This window comes from Anastrepha obliqua, chromosome 5 (assembly GCF_027943255.1).
Source record: "Anastrepha obliqua isolate idAnaObli1 chromosome 5, idAnaObli1_1.0, whole genome shotgun sequence".
Classification (NCBI taxonomy): domain Eukaryota; kingdom Metazoa; phylum Arthropoda; class Insecta; order Diptera; family Tephritidae; genus Anastrepha; species Anastrepha obliqua.
The window spans coordinates 42,464,666-42,487,466 of record NC_072896.1 but is presented as its reverse complement, the minus strand read 5'-3'; the positions used below and the strand labels follow the sequence as shown (position 1 = coordinate 42,487,466).

The window sequence follows — 22,801 nt, the reverse complement described above, 5'->3', positions numbered from 1 at the left end:
TATGCTCTCTTACAAATGATCGCAGGCGAAACACTTGAATTATTTAAAAAATCTTGATAAATAGTGCCATTGAACATCTCCTGATGCAGCACGCCGCTATTGCCGCGTTGGGCATTTCACTGCGATGAATTACAGATAAAAGTACCCTAATACAAAGAAATCTTCATTATTAGGAAATAGTACGTACCTTTTCTTGAATTAATAGTGCGATTTATGCTACATTATCCTATTTTTCTTTTTTAATTAATAAAAATACTGAAAATATTAACTACTTTTTCAAATTTTTCAAAGAATACAATATCTAAAGGAATGGCACGTGAAAAAAAATTAATAATTAAAAATAGATTTTTTAGGTCAAATAAGAAGCACTCTATGCAAATAAGAAGCACTCTATGCATACATACATACATATGCACATACTAGTATATAACTTTTCATAACAGTTCAGGAAATATTGCGTCCAATAGACACACACATCTAGCGATTGTGCAGGATTATCCATACACCCATCTTTTTTCACTTGCACTATTTACATGCCTACATAAATATGTATAAGTATGCAATAGGTCTCAATTTGGACCCACACATTAACCTATAAACGAAACCTCATTAGAGTTTCCTTCAATTGGTTCGCATCGGCAACATTCCATAGTGTTGCTGTTGAGATGTTTGATGTTGCTGCACTAAAATATGTTGTTGTTGCGATTGCTGTTGGTGCTGCTGCTGCTGCTGTTGCGGTGGAGGTTGCTGTTGAGGCTGTTGTTGTGTCGTCTGTTGTGGAGGTGGTGGAACACCTTGGCCCGAATTCGTCGCATATGTGACAACGCCGGTTGTGATCTGCGAAGATTGTGACACCACAACTGGTGCCGTTACTTTGCGTTCTGATTGCGTGCGCATGGGTGGTGCGCCTACTTGCGAATGATTTGATGGTATTGGTGGTGGTGGTGCATACATAAGAATCGGTTCACCACCATTTTGATTACGTGCTGGAGGTGTTACTGCTGATCCATGGTAGGATCCATATGAGCTATCATCCGATTGCGCCGATTGACCGCGATTACGATGCACTGCCATGCCGTACGCCGATTCAGGACGGCGATCATATTTGATATTACCATCGAGTGGATTAGGATTATGACGAGTGCCATATACTGGCTGGAAGCCTTGTTGACTATCTTGACTAGGTGGCTGAGATTGATGGTGACTTGGTTGTTGTGCTGATTGATGTTGATGAAGTTGTTGATGTGGTTGCTGCTGCTGTTGCTGATGATGCTGGTGTTGGTGTTGCTGTTGCTGTTGCGATTGGTGCTGATGTTGCTGTTGCTGCTGATGTGATTGTCTCGTTGACCCTCGTATACCATATATGCTCTCTGAACGTTGCTGCAACTGATTTTGCACATTCTGGTTTTGCAGATGTGATGATTGTGCCTGTGTTTGCGTTTGTGTCATACGCATACCATACAAACTTTGAGCTGGTACCAGCGGGCCTGGACGAGGTACAATTTCTCGATTTATTGCCGTATTACTTTTTGTATAAACGGACTGTGAACGATTCAGATTTGTGCGTGTAAGTGTGGGTGATCGGCAGTATAGCGAGCGAGTACCTCCATATAGTGGCTCTGGTTGGTCGAACTTAGTTAGTGGAGGCGCAGTATAGAGGTTTTGGCAGTAGTTGGCGCCACTAGAAAGGGTGCCAGTGTTACTTGCAATTGCCGATTTAGTGTTTGTTTGACCACGTGGATATGTGCCTTGGGAATATTTGGCCGGTGCGTGAGATTTTTCCACGTCTACATCAAAGTTCAAATCATCTTCGGAATGTATGGAGGAAGAGTCATTGTCCACGCTCGATTTATGTGCACGTGTGTTTCGTCGCGAACTGAAAACGTATTCAAATAGTAAGCCAGATGCAATGCCGCCAACCAGTGGGCCGAACCAGTAAACCCAGTGATTATCCCATTTATTAAGAACAAAAGAAGGACCCAAAGAACGAGCCGGATTCAAATACGGCATCTGTAAAAAGATACATTATCATTATAAAAGCATTAAACACATAAAATAAAAATATTATAAAATAATACAGTTAGAAATTTTCAAAAAGATTTCTAATAGAAGACCGAATAAGCATGGAAAAATAAAATTGAGAGAGCAGAAACGCCTCACAAGTTGATTTCTTTATGCTTGCGCATTAAATATATATACTAAAATAAATAAATAATTGACGCGTACACTTCTGTTAGGTGTTTGGCCGAGCTCCTCCTCCAATTTGTGGTGTGCGTCTTGATGTTGTTCCACAAATGGACGGACCTACAGTTTCAAGCCGACTGCGAACGGCAGATATTTTTATGAGGAGCTTTTTCATGGCAGAAATACACTCGGAGGTTTGCCATTGCCTGCCGAGGGGCGACCGCTATTAGAAACATGTTTTTATTAATTTTGCTCCCACCGAGATTCGAACCAACGACCTCTCTGTGAATTCCGAATGGTAATCACGCACCAACCCATTCGGCTACGGCGGCCGCCTACATGTGTATATATATATACTGTGGGCAAAAAGTAAGGTGACTTTATTTGTCAAACTTCGCGGGATTAAAATTTCGCTCTAGTTATTTTGTTCATGAGTTGGCAGCACTGTTAATAACATCTGGGCCAACTTTCATGCGAATGTCATTATCAGTAATATATTTACGCTTGTGTTTACCAAACGACCAAGAGTGCATTTTTCGATTTTTACAATGTCTGATTTGATTGAGCAGAGAAGTGCCATCAAATTTTGTTTGCGGAATGAAATTTCGGCAGAAGGCATTTGGTGATTCGACCATGTCGCAGAAAAATGTTTATAAGTGGTACAAAGACTTCAAAGAGGATCGAGAACGTGTTGATGACTTGGAGCGCTCCGGACGACCATCGACGTCAACAGATGACCAACACGTCAATAAAGTGAAGGAGTTAGTGCTCAAAAATCGTCGGTTGACTGTTAAAGACCTTACTGATATGATCGGAATATCAGAAGGATCTGTGAAAACCATTTTGAAAGACCATTTGGGCCTACGAAAAGTCAAATCTCGTTTGGTACCGAAAACGCTCAATTTCTTGGAAGAAAGTCGTCACGTTGATGTGTGTGAAACAATGCTTTCAGACTATCAGGACAAGCTCAAATGCATCATTACGGGAGATGAGACTTGGATTTATGCTTACGACCCTGAAACAACCGACCAATCAAGCGAATATCGTGCTAAAGGCGAGGCCAGACCAAAAAGAGCACGTCAAAGTCGTTCGAAAAATAAAGGTCATGATGACAGTTTTTTCGATTTTCGTGGTGTGGTGCACTATGAATTCCTTCCACCTGGCCAAACTGTTAATAAGGAATATTATTTGAGCGTTATGCGTCGTTTACGTCAAGCAATTCGTCTAAAAAGACCAGAATTATGGGCCAACAACTCTTGGTTTTTGCATCACGATAATGCACCGTCTCACACTGCACTCGCTGAAATGGCAAATGATTGGCCATACGCTAAGCAAAAGTGACGAAATGTCACGAAACAAGCGCTGCGTTGGAATCCATTTCAAGAAACTGGTAGAGGAATTGGCGGACCACATACCACCTGGCGGCGCTCAACAGACGAAGAAATGAAGTCCCTGGGGTTATCGTGGAACGAACTAAGATGCCTAGCACAAAACCGTGTCCGTTTGCGAAGAGGAGTGGTTGACGCCATAGGCTTCAAATAGGACTTAAAGCATTACATATACAAAAGTTATTATATCAGGTGTTTTTTAGATGCATGAGAACTATAGATATCGATACCTATGGTGTGAATGGCAAACTGTGCTGACATTTTTGTTCATTAAAGTTTGGCAAGCCATCATGAACCGTTTGATTTCAGAAAAAGCTTCCAAATTGTAGAAATTTACTAACAAAAAAAAGTCTGTTCGCGAGGTTCTAGGCCCTTATTTCTTTCGAAATGAAAAAGAAGCTGAAGAATAACGAGCGCTATCGAGCCATGCTGACTGAATTTTTGTTTCCACAAACTAATCAGCTAAGCATCGACGGAATTTGGTTCCAACGAGAAGGCGCAATTTGCCAGCGCACTTACCAATCAATGTATGGCAATATTCAAGCCACCATTGACGTTATACGAGCAAATATATTGGAAAAAAAATATCAGAAATTGGACTGATCGAATGTATCATCTAACTCGTACACGCAGCGGACGTATGCAGACTATCATATTTAAAAAATAAATGCGGTGAAAATATCTATATATATGTATATATAATATATATTATATATAACTGGCGCGTACACCCTTTTTGGGTGTTTGGAGGAGCTCCTTCTCCTATTTGTGGTATGCGTCTTGATGTGGTTGCACAAATGGAGGAACCTACACTTTTAAGCCGACTCCGAACGGCAGATATTTTTATGAGGAGCTTTTTCATGGCAGAAGTACACTCGGAGGTTTGCTATTGCCCGCCGAGAGGCGACCGCTATTAGAAAAACCTTTTTCTTCATTTTGGTGTTTCACGCAGTTTCGAACCTACGTTCTCTCCGAATTCCGAATGATAATCACGCACCAACCTATTCGGCTACGGCGGCCAGATTATAATAAAAAAAATCATTTTAAGTTCTCACATTCTTAAAAAAAACACCCGATAAATGCATATGCATTCAAACGTGCACGTACTTCCTCCCATATGAGTAGAAAATTTTAAATTAAAATTCACAAAGGTCAACGACGATAATATTTTTTTTAAATGCTAGTCAGAAACAATTTTTTTCCACATAAATACCTATGTATTTATATGTACTATATGTATGTATATTTACGCATATGATCGTCGTTTTTTGTGTGATCTTTGATTTTGTACTTCTTGGATTCTTTGTTTTAACTGAATTCGCGTTAAAAATTCCAAAGCAGCAGGTGTTTCCAAGCAATGCATTCAAAATGCGTAAAAATAAGCGAAGTAGTTTCATAACTTGTTCGCACGCCTAACCGGGTCTCATTGGCATCTTAATTTAAGAGTAAATGCCAATGTTTCACACTTATCGCTTCTCTTTAAATTTTCGTTTCAGTATAGTGAATTTGATTCTATCTCCAAGCTGTATGAATAGCAACTAGTTTTCGAAGGTATTTTATAGAAATTACCATGACTGCCATTTTAAAATGACCTAAGAATACATATCTACATGCATGCATGAATATACTTACAGAAACGAAACTGCATGCGCTATACGCAGCTCCCACTGAGACGGCCGAATTGCCCATGTAGCGCTTCATGGAGTCGGTTGAAACAAAGTAAGTAAGCACAACGACAAAAGTCATACTAAACTCCACACCAAATCGTTCCCAAGCGGCTAGCGAGGCGCTATGAGATATGGCAGCTTGTAAATTTCCTTGATAACCAGGTACGGTGACACTGAAAGTAAAAGGAAAATAACATAAATTAGAAAATATTGAAAAAATTTAGTATCTATCAAAAAGTATCATACAAAACGTTTTTCTTACGAAGATTTAAAATTCCCTAATCACATCATAAAAAAAATGATATTGCTTCATAATGCAACTTGGCCAATTCCAGAATTAATATTGAGAAAAGGCGCTGAATTTGAAACAGAATTGTAGTTTGCATTAGAAGCTTTAGAGCCGTTTTTGCAGCTAATCAATACAATTAGATCTGCTATTTGTGGCGACAAACTATACCCAAGTTTAAAGGGTCCTCTAACCCTTTTCTTTTTTTGTCAGCCGCAAAAGAAGATGGGCCTCATAACCGCGGTGTACAACCAGTGTACTGTACGAGGTTTTAAGCCCCAGCTTTTACCTATAGCTGTTTTGCATGCATATGGGGCGGTGACCGCTTTTCTGGACCTGTGTTCGATGCTTCGGTTCCACTTTAGTTTACAGCTAAGAAAAATCCCGAGACACTTTACTTCGGTAGCAAGTGTGAGTCTCAGTCAATTTCTCGAGGGGGAATACAAAGCAGGTATTTTTATGTTCTTTTGTGAATATCACCATTCGATTTTTGTGGTGCTGACAGTCCACTCTCCCTAAACCAGGTATCCACAATGTAGAGAGCATTTTGTAAGAGTTCGCTCAAAACTTGGATATGCTTTCCTGATATCGTTATTGCCATATCGTGCACATAAACAACAACAATGTAATAGATAGTATGGTGCAAACTTAAGAGTGGAGTATTTAGAGTGAAGGTCCAAAGTAGAAGGAAGGGGGCCCCAAATTGCGGAGTTCCCCTCCCTACGTGCCTAGTTATTGTCGTCCCCTCATTTCTAAGATAATGATTCTTTTCTCAAGAGGTAGCCGGGTCTTTACTCCAGACCCACCTGGAGAATAGGAGTGTGTCCGAACTCTCTATGCTATTAATGCTCCTACATATTTGTAGAGTTTTGAATAATTTTTCTTGGTGCACGTTAGGTTAAATGAACCCACTCATTTAAGAACGCACTTGGGCAAAGGATCAAATTCGTTCATTCGACTATTAGGATGACGACCAATCGGTAGCTAATCACACTTCCTCTAACCGCTTCAAGGTACTGGGTGTGGTATATTAAATCCTGCTATATCCGCTAGGTGTAGCAAAAAATGAGAGCCAAGTTATCTGAATCTTAGCCTAGTGAGAGCAGGGCAGCTTCTGCAGAAAGGACTTCGACCAATACCTTATCTCACCGACAATGCCCAACGAGCATACCAACAATATTCAAGAATGGGCGCTTTGTTAGCCTTAGAAGTTACCTCGATCGATCGTGGGCAGAAGGATCTCGCGACATTGCGCGTATGCGTACTAAGCCAGCGCTGAGTTACGTGAAGTCTACCTTTCCACGAGCAGACCACAGGTTCTCAAAGGAACTTTTCTTTGTTTAAGTCTGAGTTCAAGTTGATGTTATGAGTGTTATGCGGCGAGAGCTTATAGTGTGTAACACCTATGTATCTCTAAGAAATCTCAAAGTAGCTTTGTAACTGTAGATTGCTATTGTATTAATAAATAATTAAAATATGACTATCAAAGTGTGAAATTCAAAGATAGCTGAAGCGGAATTAAATACTTGTTTCTTGCCATATTTTGCCAAATTATGAAAAAAATAACAGCAAAAGAAGTAACATTCCTCAACATACCACCTTGATCAATAAGTTCCCGGAATATATTCAGAAAATTCAACATACAAGTTGATTCCTCAAAAGTGATATTATCGCCTTCAAAGTACTCCCTATCAACAGCAACCCACTTCTGCCAGTGTTTGATTCAGCTCTCGAAACATTTCTCTTTTCGGTACAGCCATCAGAGCCGTTTTCGATTTTTCCCATTACTTCCTTTCGGCTGTTAAAACGCCGAAGTGGTTCCCCGTAGTGGTTTTTTGACTCGATTAAAAAGAAAAAAAATCACATATCAGGAGAATTCGATGACTGTCCGATGGTATTCGTTTCGTTCTTGGCCAAAAATTCACTAATAATGATGACACGGTAGGACAATGCGTTATTTTGGTGCGAAATCCATGAGCTGTTTTCCCGCAAATCCCTTCTTTTCTGGCGAATTGCTTCACCTAAACGTGTCATAACACGCAAAAAATACTCCTTACTAACTGTCTGACCTTTTAGCAAAAATTCGTGGCATACAATATTATTGTAATCCATGAAAACTGTAAGCATCGCTTTATTTTTTAACTGGAAACAACATGATTTGTTTGGTCTTGGCTCAATAGGAGCTCTCTACTTAGTCGTATGTTATCTGGATTGCGTGCCGTATTTATAAACTACATCCCGTCTCCAGTTATGATGTGTTTGATGAATGTTGGGTTAGATTCAGACTTGGTAATCATGTCTTTGGCGATATCAGGGCGGTCCTTTTTTCATGAAATTCAAGTCCTTTCGAACCAACTTTGCAGTAACATGGTGCAAATCATTAACTCCAACGTCTTGAATTGATCCATAATCATTGTTCAAGTCCTTTGCCAACTCTCTGATGGTCTGATAATTAATTTGCGGTTATTGATCAATTTTTTTTCCACTTTATAGTTGTTTTCATCAGTTTGCGGTGTCCACGACCTGCCACTACGTTCGTCATCCTCGAGGGACTCACGATCTCTTCTGAACAGTTCACGCCACTCGTAAACGGCTGTCGGCTGTTTTCTTTAGAATATCATTAACGAAACAGTTTCCCAACATTTCTAAGGTTTTCGCACCATTGAATTCATTTTTAACGTAAAATTCATTTTTAACAAACTCGTTGTTGATAATTCAAATCCATTTTTAAAACTGTGAAAAATGGAAAACACGTGCAGAGATAGATTTACTCAAGCCAGCCTACTTTTTACAAATATCAAGCAATGGCGGTAAAATTTTGTTAAGAATGCTAATCGCAGATGTGCCCACCCAACAAACTGAATTCAAATCAGTTGACTTAGAGCATCACCTGGCGGGAACTTTTTGATCAAGGTGGTATACGCGTATGTATGTATGCCGTATGTATAGGGTGATCAATTAAGAGGAGTTTTTTTCATTTGCGTTTTTTTTACAGATCGCGCGCGAGTTGTGGCAAACTGTCATCGTGGATTTGTTGAACAGCGTTTGGCATTTCATCATGGAAAGACTCACACCGCAACAACGTCTACAAATTGTTCAACTGTATTATGAAAATCAGCGTTCTGGTGCCATACAGCTCGTGAAACAATGACTTTATTGAGAAGTCATTTCGGAGAGCAGCTGATTTCACGTTTAGGACCTGTGAGTTGGCCACCAAGATCTTGTGATATCACACCTTTGGACTTTTTTCTTTGGGGATTCGTGTAGTCCAAGGTCTATGCTGATAAACCAGCTACGATTGAAGCTCTGGAAGCCAACATTACGCGTGTTATTCACGACATATCAGTCGAAATGCTCGAACGAGTGATTGAAAATTGGACCTTCAGAATGGACCACCTTAAGCGTAGTTGCGGCCAACATTTGAATGAAGTCATATTCAAAAAGTAAATGTCAAAGAATGTCCTTTCAAATGATAAATAAAGGTTTTGAACACAATTTACATTTTTGTTTTTTTTTAACTATTGAAAAAAGCACCTCATGATTGATCACCCTATATTACCTCTAACACAACATACCACAAAACAAAACTTGTATACCAGCTTGCAGGTATGTATGTATATATGCAACTACGCATAACTTTTTTTAGATTAAAACCGAAGATCACAAGGTACTCGTTACTTTGTTCAGCACTGTCCGTTGGCCCTGGCGACCTACGACACCGCATTGACAGGCACGTTGCATTTTTCTCACGGTCAATCTTATTCACAGCAGATACCTGAGAACTTTTTAAGTGTCTGCTCAGATTGTTGATAGCAAAAGCGCTGTAAATGAATCTCAAGTTAAATGAACTGACAGAATATCCCACATACACAACTACGGCAATTTGGTGCGGAAACGTTTCAAGATGCAAAAGCTGATCTTACGTATCGTAGAATGGTTATTTTTTATATTATTTTTATATTCCGCATTGATTTTCGGCATGACTTTGTGAAACAGCTGTGAGCGGCTCATGTTTTTGCTTTGCTGCTTGCCTTTCTGGTTAATAGTAATTTTTATTTAACTCAATTTTTCGGCAGGATATCAAGTGTAACGTAATTGTAGTGCAGACCTGTCATCATCGATTCCATCACAATCAATGCCTTTTAAACTCTTTTGAATGATATGGAAAAGGTATTTCGTGTGTGTATGTATGCAATATTCTCTGAGGGTACTTTGAATTATTGATACATAGTATCAATTTACTTACCAAAGTGTTTTATGCATCAGTAAACGGGATACAAGCATACGCACTTACATATTGGTGAAGTTTTCTCATAGCACGACTATTACTATACATATTTACATATTTGTCTAAAATAAAGGAAAAATCGTTCGGTTTCAAATCGCGATTAAATAAATAAATAAAATAAATAATTGGCGCGTACACTTCTGTTAGGTGTTTGGCTGAGCTCCTCCTCCTATTTGTGGTGTGCGTCTTGCTGTTGTTCCACAAATGGAGGGACCTACAGTTTCAAGCCGACTCCGAACGGCAGATATTTTTATGAGGAGCTTTTTCATGGCAGAAATACACTCGGAGGTTTGCCATGGCCTGCCGAGGGGAGACCGCTATTAGAAAAATGTTTTTATTAATTTTGCTTTCACCGAGATTCGAACCAACGACCTCTTTGTGAATTCCGAATGGTAATCACGCACCAACCCATTCGGCTACGGCGACCGCTGGCGATTAGCCAGCCCAAATGATCCCCAAGCGCGTATTGACGGCAAAGAACGTTTTACTTTGTTCTTGGTGGGGTGGGAAGGGTGTTCTGTTTCATCAAGGCAACGCCAGAACGCATACACCTTTACGACGCGGCAGAAACTCCCAGTGCTTGGATGAGAGGTTATATTGCATTCGCAAGGCACTTTTTTTTACGAAATTGACGAGGGTTTTTTCAATGTTGCAATTTTGAAAATATTTTGGCGAAAGTTGTCGAAAATAATGAAACATATTTCATCGAAACCGGATAATCCTAACTATGTTAAAATAATCGTCAAAAGATATTACAAATATAGTCAGAACTTCTCACTTTACTTAATAATTCGAAAAAGTATTTATTCCAATAGTTTGATAAGCAATATTTATTCTCTCCAAACCCTATAATTCAAATTCATGTTGTTGGGCATGTTCTTGCGATTTCAGATTGGTTAGCGATGGTGTTGGCGATAAGTCCATTTGATTGACCAAATAGTGAACAATCCTTGTTTGTTAGTTTTGTTTTTGGTGGAGGTTCAATCCCATTTGAGCATCCCCACGATCCAACCTGTAACTACATATTTATACAACGGACCACTTTCAACGAAACAAATTCTCATTCATTGCGATGAGAGGTTGGAACTTCGAGCCTTTGAAGCTGGTTTTCGTCTGTTAAGTAATGCGCAATTCACTTCTTCAATTTCTTCGCTTTGTCCATTTCTTGGATGGTACCCCGAATATTGTAGGGAGGCACTCGTCGGAGGGCCGAGGTTTTACTTTCCTACAGCCAGTCCACTTTGTAGTCGCAACTTTAGCATAGTGTCGATACCGCCATGTACTCGTTAAAAGTTTCGATACAACAAAAGTATCGGAGAGACGTACTCGATACTTATTCGTATATAGAGTAGAAAATGTGCCTCTAAATCTTCCAATTCTTTTGGCGACTTACTCTTTAAGGCCGAATTTCGCCTTAAATAATTAGACGTGTAGACATACATAAATAGATGCTGCATATAGTTCCATACTGCAGTTGGGCGAAATGGGAGAGAGCGAAATACGTGGGCGCGAAGAGCTTGAGATGCTGGCCGATAGGATAAACGTCTGAAAATTCGACCAGAAAGTTTGCCGGCTTACAGAAGGACTCAAGACCGGGGCGTTTTCTGAAGGAATAAAGACGGCGGCCCGGTGACAGGCATCCAGAGCATACCTAAGATATGAAGTGAACACTTCTCGAACCTGCTGAGTAGTGAGTGTTACAGAAAAGATAGAAGGCTCGATCCCCCAATCATCGACGCCATCTCGTTGCCCGATCAAGACTAAGTGCTAATAGCTTAACGCGGCTAAAAAACAACAAAGCCATGGGAGTCGACGGACTGCCAGCTGAGCTACATATGTATGCCTCTCGGTTAGAATTTAAGTGTCCTCTGCCCAAACCATAAGAAGGGTAATCCTGCAATCTGCGCCAACTACTGCTGAATTAGACTTCTAAATATCCTCATACAAGGTCCTCAACGAACCTGACTGGGCCTTCGTCGATTTGAAATCCGCTCTTGACAGCATGAGAAGGAGTTGCCTATATGCCGCGATGCAAGAATTTGGTATCCATGCAAAACTAATACCTCTCCGAGCCGTTCGACATCAATTGAGGTTTTAGGTAGGTTGACTATCTGTACTGTGACTTCTTTAACCTGATGCTGGAAAAGATCGTGTGCACCGCAGCACTTACATAATTGCTCAGACACCACATATGTATGTACATACATACCCTGAGAGCATGCCCCACATACCACTGGTAATGACGACACACAGACATTAGAAGACGAACTTACATAAAGTAGTTCCCGGAAGGGAGTCTTCCCAAAAGAAAAGGGATGGTTTTAGTGGCACACTATTCGACGCAATTGACGACGGTTGCTGTAAATGCGAAGGCATTCTGAACCCTACCGCACACACAAACACCAAAAGAAAAAAAAAGATTTAGCACCCACGTCACTGTTAACAGTTATAATATTGAAGTAATAAGATACTTCGTTTATTTGGAAACCAGCATTACCACCTATAATAATGTTCAGCCTTGAAATCCAACGGGCAATATCTCTGCCGAGAAGTGCTACTTTGGACTAAACAGCCAATTGAGTAGTAAACACGTCTCTCGAATACATACAAAAAGCACACTTTAAAAATCAGGTGGAGAAGGACTTGTGTTCACTTGTTGGGTACAACTGACACACTTTGCTAAACTCGGTCAAAATCGCTTAAGCAATTAAAGCACCAATTATATTTTTAAATCATTATTTTCGCAAGCAAACGCAGTCGTTTTATTAGAACTGAGCAAATTTGGATTAATGTTCACATGTACGAGTATGTGGGTACATGGGTAAACATGTTTGTTTGGATCGTATGTTGTATGAATAAAGGTACATATATCAAATAAAAACAAGTACATGCCCACATATAATATGTTTGTATATATCTGAACAAAAGGGTTGTGGTTAAAAGCTAATTGTGCACCTTTCTACATAAATATGCACATGTATGTACACACACGTCTGCAAGTCCTTCTGACCTCGCATTTAATAGGTATCACCCAATTAATAAAAATGAAAAGCCACAGAACAAATAATGGAATCATGACATATAAAAAACTTTGACTTAGAATTCTACTCGAGTTGCGAAGAGATTTTATTTGGATGTGCACACTACAACCCCTTTGCCAGTTTAAGGATGAATGTAATGTGGTTTCAATGAGTTTTATGCAAAAGTTTTGACAATTTGTTTCATTTGCCAGTAAAGTTGTTCTTACCCTGCCAACCCTTTCCAAAATACATACGTCATACTGAATCATCCTTTTCTGTACTTTTGGTAGCACATATTGTGTGAATTATACCGAGAAAGGGATGCTGGGTGATTATATACCAACACGCACGAGTAAACTTAATGCGAAAAAATTGTTGCGTATGTGTTTTTTTGTTTAGTTTCTGTTGCTTTTTAGCAGGCCATGAAAGTTTGCCAAATCCATATGTAAATACACGCGTTCAATTGAGAGCTAAACAAAGTTTGCGAAAATACGCGCAAATGTTCAAATTGCAAAAATAAATGATTCACTTTGAGTAAAAAACCTAACCAACCTAATTTCCTTCATATAACGAAGTTAGCATATGAACTGACAACTAAAGGGGTGAAAGTGGTAAAACTGCTCATCGCTAAAATTGTTGCATACCGCCAAGGCGCACTTCACTTCGTTTCAAGTGTTTATTCGCGCAAGTAGATAAAGTAGAAATGTTGAGTAAGAAAAAAAATGGCAATGCTTAATAATTTTTGGTTAATCAAGGGTGAAATTGATCAAATGAAAATGCATATAAACATTTGATCCAAGTATAAAATTATTTACAAACGACGCTTGCTTGCTTGCACACTTGACGCATTCTCCTTCTTTTGGATTGGCGCGATAACCGCTTATGTGATTATCATATTATTTGACGCATGTGTGCTTTTCGGTCCACAAGCACATGGTTTAAATTAGTCGGGAAAGGTTTTAATAATTTCCCTGCAGCCCCAACAGTTCTGAACTACTCTCCTACCAGTTTTCTTTGCAGCGGAAGTGGCTCGTTTTCTCTTTTTTTTCAATGCTAGCTATTAATATTTTTACTGTACCAGCGTCATAACAGTTAATCGACTAGCTCGATTGTGTTATTCAATTATATTTGGACTTTTATTTAAATATTGTTATCTTACGATTATATTTCGTCTTTCGATTGATTCCACAGTCGGTCTTTGAAGAAAGCGACGCAGTTATGTATCATACATACATACATATGTATACAGATATGTGTTTGTGATTAGAATTTTTAAATGTATAGGATGTTTTTCTTAAGTTTGAGAACTTAAAATGATAACACAAAAAATAAATATTGTTAGAATGAATGTTTTATTATAATCTGGTAGATAATTTCATGGCATTTACTTTTTGAATATTTTATCCGGCATATGCTTGCCGTGGCTACGAGTTACATGATCTATTCAATCAATCCAATTTTAAACTAATTTGTCCAATAATGGCGTCAAAAGTGGCATGAATATTGCCATAAATCGAGTGTTAAGCGTTTTGGAAACAAAAATTTAGTTAGCATAGCTAACTACCATTCACCGGTAGCCTTTTCCTCATTTCGAAAGAAATAAAGACCGCTGATGCCGCTAGCGTATATACCGCACGTAAAACGGACCAAGTGCTCTAGGAAGTGTGCAAACAGATTCAGTTTTTTCCAGATAATTTGCACGTTAATCAGTCCTCCCCGAGTTGAACTGAGTTTGTGGACTGCAATGACTGGCATCGCCATAAGTTTTACCCTTCCAACGACTCGCTTTATTTAACCTAAATGCACCCATTGTAGCCATCTTCCTGATATGGGGATCAACATGCGTCAGTGCGGTTAAGAGCCTCCCTAGGGCATTATCTAGATGCACCGACCGTAATTGCACAGGCTGATCTTTTTATTCTGCTAAGTAGTTTGATATTGTAATCTCGTCCAAGAGCTTTCCACCAAACTACCGTATGGTAAAATTGGTCTTATAACTGCCTTATACAGCCATAATGTATGCTTAGGTTGAAGACCCCATCTTCTTCCAAACATACGTTTGCAGGCATATAAAGCAATTTCTGTTTTCCTTACCCATTCGTCAATGTTCAGTTTCTTATTTTGGAATCCAAGATTACTCCTATGAGAGTTTGTACATTATTTAGTGGTAGGGTAAAATTTGTTTTACTTGGGTTCAAACTTATGCCACAGCCTGAAGCCTAAGAGTTGAGCTAACCTAGACCGTTTGAATGATCCCTGTTACACCATAGTTATCGATGTTGATAGTTCTCAAACACCCGTTATATAGACAAGTATTTCCGATAGTAAATATTTCTATACGTCTAACGCACATGTATACATTTACACTATAATGAAACCTCTACTAGCAGATACCTCCCACAATCGTATAAAAGACCAAAAACCACGTTTGATGTTACATTTTAAGAACAAATCCCAGGTGAGCACGAAACTTTTATCATACACCACGTAACCTCTAATGGTCATTGGTATAAGACAGATGAGGGCATGCATAATCATTTGTAGAGGTAACGCTACCTATTTGTAAGAATTTTAGATGACAATCAGCGGGGCTCGCATTCTAATAACTTTTTATCAATTAATGAAGACTTGACGTTGACATTGACGAATTACGAATAACGAGGAAGTATCTGATGTAGAGTGGCCCTTTGTTCCAACTTGGAACATTGTGATACATACATATGTGTTCTCTGATGTAGAAACCGAGAACTTGAACTGAACTGTCCCTGTGCAGGATGAATGAAAAATTTAACTTGACAAGTGTCTATGGATAAGTTCGTGCGGTTTTACAACAGATGGCGTAACTTGATTATTATTCCATCGATCCACATTTCCAAACATTCATTGGAGAGCTACTGTCGTAAGGCACAAACGTCAGTATAAGTTTTTTATTTGAAGCGTAAACAACAATATTTTTACCACACTTGAAAATGTCGAATTTCGTGCCAAATAATGTGTTTTTGCGGGGAATTCTTTAATATGAAGAAAAAAGCAGCCGAAAGTCATCGTATCTTGGTGGAAGTTTATGGTGAGCATGCTCTAGCTGAGCGAACGTGCCAGAAGTGGTTTGCACGCTTTAAAAGTGGTGATTTTGGCCGCGCCGCCAAAGTTCATGGATACCGAATTGGAGGAATTGCTCGATCAAGATCCGGCTCAAACACAAGAAGAGGTTGCAAAAACTTTGGGAGTTGATCAATCAACCATTTCCAAACGTTTAAAAGCCATGGGAATGATCCGAAATTCAAATTTCGAAAAAAAACCGCACGAACTTATTCATAGACCTATTAATTGCGGTAGACTTCTGTAGACGAACTTTTTGACTTGAAAAACACATTCATAAACAAGTATGCCTTTGGATAATTTTTTAACAAGCCCAATGATAGCATCCACAACATTAGTAATTTTTCGGAAACATTCGACAGAGTTTCGTATAAGATTTTAGTATGTCAATTAAGACAGAAAAAGTCTATATATGTGCGTAAATATAATATATAATTGAGTAATTATTTTTTGTAATAAACAAAGTATGAAAGTACCATAAAAAATCATTCAGTTTTGCTCTTCCACTCCTATAAGTGAACACCACCTAAAAGCGGGCAAAAATTGCGGAATCGCGAGCGTCCGGCTGTGGGAGTCTTTACTGCATGCACATACATGCATATGTTTGTATAATAGCACATACATATACATACATACACATTTAATAGATATGTATGATATGCTATACCTGGTATGAACCGGACTTAGCTTCCAACGCTTCATAAATGAGTACTTAGAAGTCATACCATTCTCTAATCCACCTTTAAATATTTATATTTGCCTTGGAGCATTATTTGCAAAAATTTGCATTCATCTTCACGATGCAATATCAAGGATTACCAGTACTCCTACGTCGATGATTTTTGTAAGAACTTCTGATGGCAAAATGTGCGAAAAGCAAACGTACACTTATTTATCTACATATGTATGTATACATATACTTTCTTCAAGATATGAATGTAAGGCATATAGTCGTTTTGCGGTTAAAAAAGAATGAGACAGTCGCTGCATAAGACATACGAGCAGTCCGGTCATGTTGAATTATTAAAAAAAAATTATAAGCAGAACATTTTGCTTACAAATTTCAAAGATGCAAAGTTCAAAGGGCGGTCGCCGTAACCGCATGGGTTGGCGCGTGACTACCTTTAGGAGAAGGTTCGAATCTCGGTGAAACACCAAAATTAAGAAAAAGTGTTTTCTAATAGCGGTCACCCCTCGACGGGCAATGCCAAACCTCCAAGTGTATTTCTGCCATGAAAAAGATGCTCATAAAAAGTATCTGCCATTCGGAGTCGGCTTGAAAGTGTAGGTCCCTCCATTTGTGGAACAACATCAAGACGCACGACACTAATAGGAGGAGGAGCTCGGCCAAACACCCAAAAAGGGAGTAAGCGCGAATTATATTGTATATATATTATATATATACATATACAGTTCAAACTATTACTCAGTTATTTATAATTTTTACTCTTGTAAATAAAATTCCAACTGTAACAATAGTCGGATAGTCAAACCTGGGCGTCCTGGGAATTATTCACTACTGGCATTTATACGGCACTTCTGAAAGACCCTTTATAATTTAAATGGGTCGAGTGCAAAGTATTATGTCTGGAGAAAGCTTAATACTAAATAAGAGTCGAAGAAAAAGCTACTGCGTAGCATTGAAGTGTGGCCTAGGGGTGTGTTTCTGTGCGCAGGTGCCAGAAATATTCAATTTGTATACGACTGTGGGCAAAAAGTAAGGTGAATTTATTTGCCAAACTTCGCGGAATTAAAATTTCGCTCTAGTTAATATATTTTGTTCATGAGTTGGCAGCATCTGGGCCAACTTTCATGCGAATGTCATTATCAGTAATATATTTACGCTTGTATTTACAAAACGACCAAGAGTGCATTTTTCGATTTTTACAATGTCTGATTTGATTGAGCAGAGAAGTGCCATCAAATTTTGTTTGCGGAATGAAATTTCGGCAGAAGGCATTTGGTGATTCGATCATGTCGCAGAAAAATGTTTATAAGTGGTACAAAGACTTCAAATAGGGTCGAGAACCTGTTGATGACTTGGAGCGCTTCGGACGACCATCGACGTCAACAGATGACCAACACGTCAATAAAGTGAAGGAGTTAGTGCTCAAAAATCGTCGGTTGACTGTTAAAGACCTTACTGATATGATCGGAATATCAGAAGGATCTGTGAAAACCATTTTGAAAGACCATTTGGGCCTACGAAAAGTCAAATCTCGTTTGGTACCGAAAACTCTCAATTTCTTGGAAAAAAGTCGTCGCGTTGATGTGTGTGAAACAATGCTTTCAGACTATCAGGACAAGCTCAAGTGGACCATTACGGAAGATGAGACTTGGATTTATGCTTACGACCCTGAAACAACCGACTAATCAAGCGAATATCGTGCTAAAGGCGAGGCCAGACCGAAAAGAGCACGTCAAAGTCGTTCCAAAATAAAGGTCATGATGACAGTTTTTTTCGATTTTCGTGGTGTGGTGCACTATGAATTCCTTCCACCTGGCCAAACTGTTAATAAGGAATATTATTTGAGCGTTATGCGTCGTTTACGTGAGGCAATTCGTCTAAAAAGACCAGAATTATGGGCCAGCAACTCTTGGTTTTTGCATCACGATAATGCACCGTCTCACACTGCACTCGTTCTTCATGACCATTTCGCCCAAAAATTCCACGCATATCATTCCGCGACCACCGTATTCGCCTGATTTGGCTCCGTGTGACTTCTGGCTATTCCCAAAACTCAAGAGACCACTCCGGGGAACGCGTTTCGAGTCGATTGAGGAGATAAGAGCTGAATCGAAGAAGGTGCTGATGGCTATACCGGAAATGGACTATTTGGCATGTTTCGGGGATTGGAAAAATCGTTGGCATAAGTGTATTTCATCGAGAGGGGACGAAATTGATGTACAAGAATAAATAAAGATTTTTCATTTTACAACCAAATTCACCTTACTTTTTGCCCACAGTAGTACATATATTCAGTTTGGATAAATTTCAATGTCTGAACATCCTTAAAGATAACTTTAAACAAACTGACACAAAATGAATTGTTGTTGTTGTTGTTGTTGTAGCAGCATAAACATTCCCCATACTTACATACGGGGAATGCTGCTGGAGTGACAGTCCTTGGCCGGCTATAAATCCGGGAGAACCGACTGTCATGGAAATGACACAATCTTGTTTTTGAATAACTTTCATCCGTTTTTTGTTTTTGAATAACTTTTTTTCTAAATAAAAAAAATTATTTTGGGTGATGGAAATCTTTATTTTAAGCTTTACGCGCTCCATTGCTTTTCTGTTTGTGTACTGCAGCTGTCTAACTCGCAAGTGTTAAAAATTATTGACAAAAATTATAAATTCCAAAAATTATAAATCTACAGATAGAGTGATTAATTTTGCGCCACCTTGTATCAGTGCAACGACCCGAAGGATGCCTCTATGGTTACAAGATGCCCTAAACATGTGCTAAATCGGCCGATCCCAATACAATCGAGCAAGTTTGCGAAGAAATATCCAGAAAATTAAGAAGTAAAGTTCTTCGGAACACAAACGAGCTAAAGGAAGCTTTGCTAACTGAATGGTGCAATGGTCTATTTCTCAGTATAAAAATATTAAATTTATATATAAGTACTGTATATGAATAAATGGAGTTGACTCTAAATAAATAACAAATATGCTTTCTTCAAAATTTAACCAACTTAGAGCTCCTTACAGCTAAATTCTGCTTTAATGTTAAGCAGTGAGTATGTACGATTAAGCGTTTGCGCCACTGTACGTATATTTCTAGACCCACTTTGGTCTCTCCGCTTTACTTTAAAAGTATTTGTTTTGCTTATTTCCTAGTTCTAGTTCTCATTCACTTTTTGTCTTAGATTTGCTTTTTTTTTTTTGTTTACTTTATTTACATCAGGCAGTTAGAGTCTTCCTCCCTGCTCTTTTGCTACAATAGCGGGAGTCTCTAAGGTAGGCGGAGTAATGCAACCTGTTAACAGAAAGCACTGACGAGTAAACAAAACTTCATATGAATGGTTTATTTATAAACACGGCAGTGCAGAGTGAAACACATACTTATGCACTTCTACTCGAGTTAAGTGCGTTGAAGATAAAAGCCGAGTAGGTATGCATGTATGTATGCATGTGTGTATATAGGTAAAAGGATCAACCGCTAAGGGGAATGCGTCACCTGGTACTTAGTTAAAAGCTTGAAAGTTTAATCCCACTTTTTAGCAATATTTCACATTCGCGTACATAGAATATGCCACTCAGCAGTTAATATCCACATTCTAAAAATGGTTTGTAATATAAATTAAAGTATTTTGGTGAAATACAGTATCGCTGATCTACACGGTCTAGTAGAAGTCCAATCTGAACTTTTTACGTTAGGAGAAAAAATAAAAAATCTGCGCCAAGTTCGAAACAGACAACTAATATTCGGTTATGGATACTTTTAGATTAACGAAAAAGAAAATTCATATTTGAATGAAATATCACTATATTTTTTACAAAAGACTTAACTTTACTCAGTTACATGCATACATATGTACCATACATAAATTTTTTTGGTTTTGGGCGATGATTGTTTGATATCTTTTTTACTACTTCACAATTTCGCCCTCATAAAAAAGCTTGTAGCAGTCAAAACAATTTTGAAGCAGTGGTTTCTAATAGTAAAGGTCCAATAATTTTCATGGAAAGATGTCAAAGGCCTCGTACTATTTTAGTCGTTGACCACGCTTCGGCCAAAAAAAGTAATGTTATAGATGACGAACATACATAAATATATATATGAGCCGTTGTCACTAATGTTAATTCACCTTAATGCCACATTGACTTCTTTTGCGAATGGGTAGGTGCATGACTAACAATCGGTAATGTTCGAGTTTCGGACACTAAATGATAGAAACAGTTTTTTCTAACAGCGGGCGTCCCTCGGCAGGCAATGGCGAAACTCTTTGTGTATTTCCGCCACGAAAAATCTCCTCATAAAAAAACCATCTGCCGTTCAGAGGAGGCATAATTTTGTAGGCCCCTACATTTATGGAAAACATCAAGCTGCATAAAACAAATAGGAGGAGGAGCTTAGAAACCATAGAATTCCTGTCACATAACTCGAATTGAACGTATCTGAAAAGTTTTCATTGACTTTGCTCTACGTTGTCTTCGTTTTCATGACACCATACGCTCATTCTATTCTAAATGCCTACTTATCAATTTGAAATCTGTGTAATCTTGACGATCTATTTTGTCTTTATCTTTCGTATTATATATTGCCACTTCCATCTGGAGCGGATCTAACTTAATACACCATCTAGAGCGCTTCGTAAATATAGTAAAATTCTTTCGATATTGACTTTATAAGAACTCGAATTGAATTCAATATTATTTACAAATCTATTGGCATTGACTTTGTTTCTTCTAAACCCTCTTTCTCAAAACTTCTTAATTTGGTTTTTTAATATATTTTTCTTACGGATTAAGATTATTGTTATGTTATTTATTCAAACCTCTGTATTCGTATGTAAGGCAATCTTTTATTTTTACTTTAATACGGAGTTGATGCTATTCACCAGGAAATGCAAGCCTCCGCCTTTTAAGCTTCCAAGACTAAACAACCAGTGTCTTACACTAGCATCGGAAGCCAGGTATCTTGGTGTAATACTTGACCCCAAGCTCCACTGGAAGCTGCACATAGAAAATCGAGTTAAGAAGGTCAGTATAGCCTTCTACGCCTGTAAATCTATGTTCGGCAAAAAATAGGGTCTCAAGCCACGTGTCGTACTTTGGATGGCTCTGCCAATTTTAAGATATGATTGCCTAGTTTGGTGGGTAGCTCTTCATAAGGGCTACAACACCACTAAACTAGAGAGAGTGCAGAGAGCTGCATGTGTGGGCATCACTGGTGCTTGTGGAACATGTCCCACTGTTGCGGTCAACGTTATTCTGCACTTACTTCCTATAGATCTGCAGGTTAAATCCATTGCTGCTCAGAGCGCTATTAGGTTGAAGGAGCTTGGCCTCTGGAGACAATTTCCTGTAGGACATTCCTTCCTTCTCTGTTCTTCGCACTGATCTCTCCATCCGCAAACTGGGATTTGACGGTTGTGCTAGGGCTATCTTTCCGAGCAGGCAAGACTAGAAGGAGGGGAGATACGACACGGATATAGGTACCTCCGTCTTCACTGACGGATCCAAGATGGAATCTGGAGTGGGAGCGGGGGTTTTCTCTAAATCAGCCAGCATCTCGGTCTCCTTTAAACTGCCGAAAACGAGCAGCGTTTTTCAAGCAGAGGTCTTCGTGATCCTGCAGGCATGCAAAATGCTTCGAGATCGCTGTAGGGAGGGAGACATTAATATTTTTTCCACTAGTCAAGCTGCGATCGAGGCCCTGTCGTCGCCATATTGCAGCTCTCTTCTGGTGAACTCCTGCAAGGACGAACTCAAACATCTCGATCGAGGAGGAAACATCTTCCTTATCTGGGTTCTTGGACACAGGAATATAGAGGGAAATTGTTGACGAGCTTGCCAGGAAGGGGTCGGCAGAACCGGTTTCAGTTGTCCCCTTCTCAGACATCGGTGTCCCCTTGACCGTTGTTAAAGGGCAACTAAACAATTTCTTTCTAAATAAAAGAGCAAGACTGATGAAGGTCTGTCTCATCGTGTGCTATTTCGAAAATACGATGGCCTCAATACGGTATAAACAGAACGCTTAAGGGGGTGGGAGTCCCCCGTCATTCAATTTCCAAACTCATTGCGGTGTTCATTGGTCACTGGGTGATCGGTACTCATGCGGAGAAGCTTGGAATTCCGTACAACCCCTATTGCAGAAGCTGTGGGGATCCTGCAGAGAAAGAGACTGTTGAACACTTTA

The 22,801-nt window shown here is 39.1% G+C and overlaps 1 protein-coding gene across 1 annotated transcript in view; it reads right to left on the bottom strand.

Moving 5' to 3' along the window:
- Window positions 1-381: 381 nt before the first annotated feature.
- Window positions 382-22,801, bottom strand: part of LOC129247180 (neurogenic protein big brain) — a 47,347-nt gene continuing 24,927 nt past the window's right edge. Inside the window, exons 4-5 of the mRNA XM_054886172.1 lie at window positions 5,205-5,412; window positions 382-2,010 (exon numbers count right to left, since the gene is read on the bottom strand). Of these exons, the coding sequence (XP_054742147.1) occupies window positions 622-2,010; window positions 5,205-5,412 (1,597 nt within the window). The 3' untranslated portion in view covers window positions 382-621. The remainder of the gene's footprint in view (window positions 2,011-5,204; window positions 5,413-22,801) is intronic.